General features: G+C 40.6%; 1 protein-coding gene across 1 annotated transcript in view; it reads right to left on the reverse strand.

Annotated features, from left to right (window-relative positions):
- The window catches only part of LOC139446722 (uncharacterized), a 50,331-nt gene extending 41,799 nt beyond the window's left edge, over window positions 1-8,532 (reverse strand). Inside the window, exons 1-3 of the mRNA XM_071228018.1 lie at window positions 8,343-8,532; window positions 1,086-1,175; window positions 439-509 (exon numbers count right to left, since the gene is read on the reverse strand). Of these exons, the coding sequence (XP_071084119.1) occupies window positions 439-509; window positions 1,086-1,175; window positions 8,343-8,425 (244 nt within the window). The 5' untranslated portion in view covers window positions 8,426-8,532. The remainder of the gene's footprint in view (window positions 1-438; window positions 510-1,085; window positions 1,176-8,342) is intronic.
- Window positions 8,533-8,783: the final 251 nt, after the last annotated feature.

Genomic DNA, 8,783 nt, shown 5'->3' on the forward strand with positions numbered 1-8,783 from the left:
GGGTCTGTGAGCAAGTCAGATGGTGGATACAGTTGCATTGTGATATCGACAACCCCATTCGGAACAGACCCGCCCGCACGTGATGTTATAACACAAAGTGTGTGGTTATGAAACAAGCAATGCTTTTCCAACGTTCTATAGGTCATGTCGATCATTGATCTGAAGGGGGACACGGGTGGTCCAGTCGTCCAATGCATTGCAATTCGCTGTGCATAGTTGCGTCCCTTCGGCATGCCAGAAACCTATGATTGTGGGTTAGAATCACGTTTCGCGCAGATTATATTTCTTGATTTATCATCACCATACCCGTCCTCTTGGGTTTCACCAAAGTGAAAAGCTATCCTCTCACTGACACGCTGTGATGTAACTAGAATACTGTTAAAAGTGGCGTTCACTCACTCACTATTTTACTTAACTGAATATCAATCAGTGACTTACGATGAGGGCAGCTGACATCGTTCGTTGATCTGTACCCACTCTTGCAATAAAATGATTTGTCTGAGACTTTTCTGAAATGGTGAAATGGTTTGATTAATAGTCACTGCAGATTAGGTTTGTTGATCAATTACACACTACTCATTGAGTAGCAGACTCGTGTTATGAAAGACAAACTTTCTAGTGGACAGAGCGTCTGCAAGGAGAGCGGAAGGTATATTATTCGATCCGCGGCCACGACATATGAAAAGACGTTAAAATATGGTACTTATTATATATATGGTGCTATATATGTGGCGCTCGGCATTATGAGTATAAAACAAGGACAGGTCGGTTCGGACTCAGCATTTTGTGTCTGAGTGGGGTATTGATTTTAAACTGCTACCTGGTATCTCGGGCTAGCACTATAAAACCGGCATGTCAGCAGCTGCACACACACACGCACGCACGCACGGACGCACGCACGTCGCTATATAAATGCAATAATCTTGAATGCGATGTTAAACACCTTTTCACCTCACCTCAAGGTACCAATTCTTTGAAATGTTAAATATTTATGTAGCTGACAAATTATTAAACAACCTCCTGCTTTCGGACATGTGCTGTATTAGGATCTTGTGGCAAGGAACACTTTCAACAAAAGCACCAACCTGCTTCTTGTACAACGGTCCCAGTTCAAAAAGCCACATTTGCTTGTGTACTTTGAATGTCTATAGGTGAGCTTTGTCAATACATTTTTTCTGGAAAGATAACATATATTATAATACTACATGCATTTAAAACAAACAAACAATGCAAACATCATATCAAAATTCGGGCTATAATGGCGACCTTTCTTTTGAAAATCATTGGTGGAGGGGGCTGCATCCGCTTGACTACCGTTGGAGAATAAACGAGCGTTTCCATTGAACCCCCTAAAAACTCCCTACGTGAACGTCCCATAGTAAAAATATTCGTGAAACGAGATAATAAGGTTGTGCGTGAGAAAACCATGCAAGGAGGTTGTGCATAAGGAAACTATGTAAGAAGGTTGTGCGTGGGAAGACTATGTAAGAAGGATGTGCGTGAGAAGACTATGCAAGAAGGTTTGCGTGAGAAGACTATGTAAGAAGGTTTGTGTGAGGAGACTATGTAAGAAGGTTGTGCGTGTGAAGACTATGTCAGAAGGTTGTGCGTGAGAAGACTATGTAAGAAGGTTTGCGTGAGAAGACTATGTAAGAAGGTTTGCGTGAGAAGACTATGCAAGAAGGTTGTGCGTGAGAAGACTATGTAAGAAGAATGTGCGTGAGAAAATCATGCAATGAGGTTGTGCGTGAGAAGACTATGTAAGAAGGTTGTGCATGAGGAAACTATGTAAGAAGGTTTACGTGAGAAGACTATGTAAGAAGGTTTGTGTGAGAAGACTATGTAAGAAGGTTTGCGTGAGAAAACTATGTAAGAAGGTTTGCGTGAGAAGACTATGTAAGAAGGTTGTGCGTGAGAAAACTATGTAAGAAGGTTTGCGTGAGAAGACTATGTAAGAAGGTTTGCGTGAGAAAACTATGTAAGAAGGTTTGTGTGAGAAGACTATGTAAGAAGGTTTGCGTGAGAAAACTATGTAAGAAGGTTTGTGTGAGAAGACTATGTAAGAAGGTTTGCGTGAGAAAACTATGTAAGAAGGTTTGCGTGAGAAGACTATGTAAGAAGGTTGTGCGTGGGCAGACTAGGTAGGAAGGTTTGCGTGAGAAAACTATGTAAGAAGGTTTACGTGAGAAGACTATGTAAGAAGGTTGTGCGTGGGAAGACTATGTAAGAAGGTTGTGCATGAGAAAACTATGTAAGAAGGTTGTGCGTAAGAAGACTATGTAAGAAGGTTGTGCGTGAGAAGACTATGTAAGAAGGTTGTGCGTGGGAAGACTATGTAAGAAGGTTGTGCGTGAGAAGACTATGTAAGAAGGTTTGCGTGAGAAAACCATGCAATGAGGTTGTGCGTGAGAAGACTATGCAAGAAGGTTTGCGTGAGAAAACTATGCAATGAGGTTGTACGTGAGAAGACTATGTAAGAAGAATGTGCGTGAGAAAACCATGCAATGAGGTTGTCCTCGGAAAGACTATGTATAAAGAATGTGCGTGAGAAAACCATGCAATGAAGTTGTGCGTGAGAGGACTATGTAAGAAGGTTTGCGTGAGAAAACCATGCAATTAAGTTGTGCGTGGGAAGACGATGTAAGAAAGTTTTGCGTCAGAAAACTATGTGAGAGGTTGTGCCCGGGAAGACTATGTAAGGACGTTGTGTGTGAGAAAACTATGCAAGGAGGTCGTGCGTGAGAAGACTACGTAAGAAGGAGGTGTATGAATAGACTAAGTGTGAGGAGACCCTGTAAGGAGGAGGTGTATGAAAAGACTAAGTGTGAGAAGACCCTGTAAGGAGGAGGTGTATGAAAAGACTAAGTGTGAGAAGACCCTGTAAGGAGAAGGTGTATGAAAAGACTAAGTGTGAGAAGACCCTGTAAGAAGGAGGTGTATGAAAAGACCGAGTGTGGGAAGACCCTGTAAGAAGGAGGTGTATGACAAGACCGAGTGTGAGAAGACCCTGTAAGAAGGAGGTGTATGAGAAGACCGAGTGTGAGAAGACCCTGTAAGAAGGAGGTGTATGAATAGACTAAGTGTGAGAAGACCCTGTAAGGAGGTGTATGAGAAGACTAAGTGTGAGAAGACCCTGTAAGAAGGGGGTGTATGAAAAGACCGAGTGTGAGAAGACCCTGTAAGGAGGAGGTGTATGAGAAGACTAAGTGTGAGAAGACCCTGTAAGAAGGAGGTGTATGAGAAAACCGAGTGTGAGAAGACCCTGTAAGAAGGGGGTGTATGAGAAGACCGAGTGTGAGAAGACCCTGTAAGAAGGATGTGTATGAAAAGACTAAGTGTGAGAAGACCCTGTAAGAAGAGTATGAATGTAGAGATAAGGCGTGAGTAAAGTACTGTCGGAAATGCTAGAAAACTGCTTTGCCCCTGTTAAAAAGGGATATATTTTTTACAGACTGTTGTTATTGAAATATCGAATAAATACCGATCGCCCTACCTGTGGTTTGAAGTATTTCAGTCACAAGGAGTCCTATCGACAAGTTTACAGGAGACAAATTCGAACGAAAACATGAAGTTCACAGTGGCAGTCTGAAAGGGACTATAGAAATATGCGACGTAACTCCGTTGCAACAATAATATTGCAGTCTTCATAAAACATCTACTTCACACACAAAAATCATTTTGAGAAATTTTTAGATGTGCATCTTCTAAAATGGCAAAATGACGCTGCGTTCTTTGTTTGTTAACATTGCTCCCTTGATGCATGTTACATTATACTTGCATAGCCATACCCAAGGTACACGATATGGAATCTGTACTTGGAAATGCATACAAGTTCTTTACACTTTAGAGAGATAGAGGGAAACCATTTATTTAGATAGGGTGAATTACCGACCTGCCCAAGCTATGGTGTTTTCAATTCATACCATCAAGTCTATGGTATGATAAGAAAACAAAAGAGGTATAGGGGTGGTCTCAAAAACAAAACTGGGGCGTAAAAGGATTTAGGCAGCTTTGATACAGGGTGATTAGGCGTATAGTGTACAAGCTTTATGTGCAGAAGGTAACCCTGACTTGTAGTAGAATTTGGGAGGAATTAAAGATCAATTAATGTTTCCCGGACTGCACTATTGCTCTCCAAGAGATGGGATTTCGATACACGGCGCGTGGCGATGACCGAGCATTTTGATACCACCCCCAACTAGGTGACATTTGCACCTGGGAGAATGCACGGGAGGTGTGAGGTCATCACCTCGGGACAGGCAATAGGTAATTACCTCAGGTGATATGCCATTTCATACATGCATGACAACACACGAATATTTTCTAAGTTTATCATCATTTTACTTGTAAAAGTACATTTTAAGGGTAATCACAGTGTCATATAGGACAGGCTAGATTAGGGCAATTCGCGTTATTTTGATATATGCTCTTTTTATAGTCCTACGACTCGTATTTATTAAATGAAGGCAGAAAAGCAGTTTCCTAGCATTTCCGACAGTACTTTAGTAAGGGAACCCTTCTCAGCTAAAGCATGCCTTGATGGACGTACAGTCATGCACTGATTAGTTTATTGACTAGAGGCGGTGTGTATTGTCCTTCATTTATTGATGTCACTTCGATGTTATTCGCTGTATTAAAAACACACCTGTAACGTAGGATGGTAAACAGACATTTGTAACGGTACATCAGTCCGGTATAGGGGTGGTCTCAAAAACAAAACTGGGGCGTAAAAGGATTTAGACAGCTTTGATACAGGGTGATCAGGCGTATAGTGTACAAGCTTTATGAGCAGAAGGTAACCCTGACTTGTAGTAGAATTTGGGAGGAATTAAAGATCAATTAATGTTTCCCGGACTACACTATTGCTCTCCAAGAGATGGGATTTCGATACACGGCGCGTGGCGATGACCGAGCACTTTTCAGGGGAAAATATTTCATCCTGTCTATGAGGTCACATTATCTCCGAACCATTCATACCTATCACAGTCATACGTCATCAGCGGAGATAAATGCTACCTCAAGAAACCATCTGTAGAACAACAAATACTTCTGGATTCCAAAACCGCAACCTTCCAATACTCATCCCGTTTCATATCAAATATTAGCTATCATTATTTCTCTTGACGTCCACAGTCATGTTGGCCACATTTGTTGTTGTAATGGACATTAAGCATGCATTATACATACGTGTTGGAATAATAGCACTACAGAGGTCCCGGTTGTGGGGAAACAAGACACACAATGGTGACCCATATCAACCTTTAAGTTAATAAAGCTGCAACCATTGTTGACGGTTGACTGAACTGACAAACTATACACGTCCCAGTGGACCTTCCCATGACTTTCTCGTGGATAGCGACCCTACCCAGATAAATGCTACCTCAAGAAAACATCTGTAGAACAACAAATACTTCTGGATTCCAAAACCGCAACCTTCCAATACTCATCCCGTTTCATAGCTCTTAACTACTCCATCATGTTTCCAAGCAAATATAATGCAGTACATATCCTAAATTGTTACCTCATCCACGCATGTCAATTAAGTACAATAACAGCACTATTTTAATACCACCCCCAACTCGGTGACATTTGCACCTGGGAGAATGCACGGGAGGTGTGAGGTCATCACCTCGGGACACGCATTAACTAATAACCTCAGGGATATGCTATTTCATACATGCATGACAACACACGAATATTTTCTAAGTTTATCATCATTTTACTTGTAAAAGTACATTTTAAGGGTAATCACAGGCTAGATTAGGGCAATTCGCGTTATTTTGATATATGCTCTTTTTATAGTCCTACGACTCGTATTTATTAAATGAAGGCAGAAAAGCAGTTTCCTAGCATTTCCGACAGTACTTTAGTAAGGGAACCCTTCTCAGCTAAAGCATGCCTTGATGGACGTACAGTCATGCACTGATTAGTTTATTGACTACTGGCGGTGTGTATTGTCCTTCATTTATTGATGTCACTGCGATGTTATTCGCTGTATTAAAACCACACCTGTAACGTAGGATGGTAAACAGACATATGTAACGGTACATCAGTCCGCTGTGAGGAAAAGGCTATATATATCAAATATTAGCTATCATTATTTCTCTTGACGTCCACAGTCATGTTGGCCACATTTGTTGTTGTAATGGACATTAAGCATGCATTATACATACGTGTTGGAATAATAGCACTACAGAGGTCCCGGTTGTGGGGAAACAAGACACACAATGGTGACCCATATCAACCTTTAAGTTAATAAAGCTGCAACTATTGTTGACGGTTGACTGAACTGACAAACTATACACGTCCCAGTAGACCTTCCCATGACTTTCTCGTGGATAGCGACCCTACCTAGTTTCAACGTTTAACCAGGTCAAATCCGGGTTACCTTCTGTATGGCTCTGTGTGGAGGTGGCGCGTTAACAACGCTACATTTAACCCATGCCTTTTACACTTTGCTACTCTGACATAAAGACGTTCACAAATAGTACCTGGCAACCGGTGACAAACAGGGAGAGTCAAGTTTGTTTCCAATGTGTTTCTAGTTATCTGTTATAAATAATGGGATCGGTCTCATATATTATTGTTTTTTTTCGTTTTGGGTAAAACATAAACTTTTTGCACGAAAATACCTGGTGTGATAATGGATTCGGCAGGATTTTTCAGTACAAACGTCTTTCGTGTCTCTTGTCGTGTGCTAGAGATTCGTGAGGTTTTGACGATGTAATTGACACAAGCAATGAATAATTTATTGTATAATTATAAGCGACAAAACCCTTTTCATATTCAATAGAAATCTCTGCCAAAAGCAGAGTCGACCGTACGATTCCGACTATATCAAGATCATGTGTTTATGAATCACTATCAAATAGTGATGATACCAGGTGTTCGTGAAATGGTGAGCGTACCCTACCCCACCGATGGCACCCGTCACAAACACATGCAAAGGCAAGTCAATTGTTCACAAGTCAAAATAGGGAATTACATCGGACATCATTTTTGTCACTGATGCGTCAAATATGGAAATGACCTCCACATGTCTACCATAAAACGTTTTGAAAGCTTTAGTGAGACCTTGAATGTTGTAACTTTAATCAAATGGGAACGTTTCCAGTGAAGTGCTTGACCATAATGTAGAGAACATTTTGTTAGCATGTGTCGCTTGCGAGGTGACCATTAACATCATAATCACATGTGTACATGTGGAACAGAAACATTTGGGGATCATGAATATTTTGGAGGATACTTTTGCAGTGTAAGCTGATCACACAATTTCATAAAAATATCCCATAAATAGTCATGTTTTGTGTTCAGTATATATCGGAATAATGTTAGTAGGTTCTTGTGCATGTAACGTTTGAAGTGATATTTATTTATGAAATACTTCAGCTTGTCTGCATATGGTATCGTATTTATCACGAACGCATTACATTGTCACAAACCTCTGTTACCCGATGCAACTGTATGCTGTGTTTATGCAAGTATGCAGGTCAAAACGGTGTTCACACTGTGTAAATCCGTGTGTAAATATACACACGGGTCATGAAAATTCACAAGTTAAGGGAAAATGTATGAAGAGAACAAATTGGACCCGCAAAAAGTTCATATTAGGAGTGAGTATGGTTTTACGCCGCTTAAGCAATATCCAACAAATCACCAGAAATGGACTCCCCAACCAGAAATGGAGACTGTGAGACGAGATATAGACTTTATTCTTTCAATACATGATGTTTTTGGTAATCTCCAACATAACATGGTTATTATAGGTGTCACCGTTGCTGATGTAAGAGTTTTTTTAATTTAAAGGATTAGATCATCACCTTGTCTTTGACCCGGGTTGGTATTCTGTAGATGTAGGTAAAGACAGTACACATATTCAGGTACAAATTCAACTTAGATCATTGACTTACTCATAATTAGATTTCCCCTTTGAAACCGAAATACAGACAGGCAATGTATTTCTGTAACAGGCCCCCGGTCCTTACTACATTAATTTAACATGATAAATCATACATGCTGGAGTAACCAGCATACAGCAATCTCATTTATGCAAAAAAGGTAAAAATTCAAATTTATATAAAAAAACAACATACAATGAAAGAAATAGAAGTTATTTTTCACGGCTCCCTCAAAATAGTTGTTGTAGACAGACTGCCCTCTTTCGTTGTCATTTTCCCATGCCTAACCCAACCCCAACCTCCCCACCGCCATCACTATAACGGGTGATTTCCACGTGCATCTCCCGTTATGTAGAATTCATCACAATGCATACATCTTGTTTCTCACTAAATCCATTAGACGCAATTGTTACAAGTTTCATAAATAGACACCCCTGTACTCACGCATTTTCTTGTAGCCCAGCTGACAAATCTATAAAAGTGACCAAGGTTCCCCAGTACAGGGCATACTTCCAAACATACTTCATCTCCGAGTTAGATCTTCATAACAAATAGACATCAATGTGGTCTCGTCAGTTGTTGACGAACTACAACCTGTTTTCGCGGAATTCACTCAACTATTAGGAAGCATAGTAGCCGGAATAGGCTCACCAGCAGCCACAGCACATCTACTCAGGGAAGGTGAAAAGGGAAGTAACTGCGTTGTAGATCTAAAACGTGTTGACAAAGTCAGCACTCAGCGTGTATCAACGGAAAAGCCCTGGGGGCGCAGTTAAAACCCACAGGCGGTGATGTGACTCTGAGACAATGTATTCGTGTTAAAATGGTGTTTACTGATGCGGTGATTTTTATAAGTAAACCATGAATATTTTGTTGAATAATTGT

Source organism: Haliotis cracherodii, unplaced genomic scaffold (assembly GCF_022045235.1).
Source record: "Haliotis cracherodii isolate W230 unplaced genomic scaffold, xgHalCrac1.p SCAF_6, whole genome shotgun sequence".
Classification (NCBI taxonomy): domain Eukaryota; kingdom Metazoa; phylum Mollusca; class Gastropoda; order Lepetellida; family Haliotidae; genus Haliotis; species Haliotis cracherodii.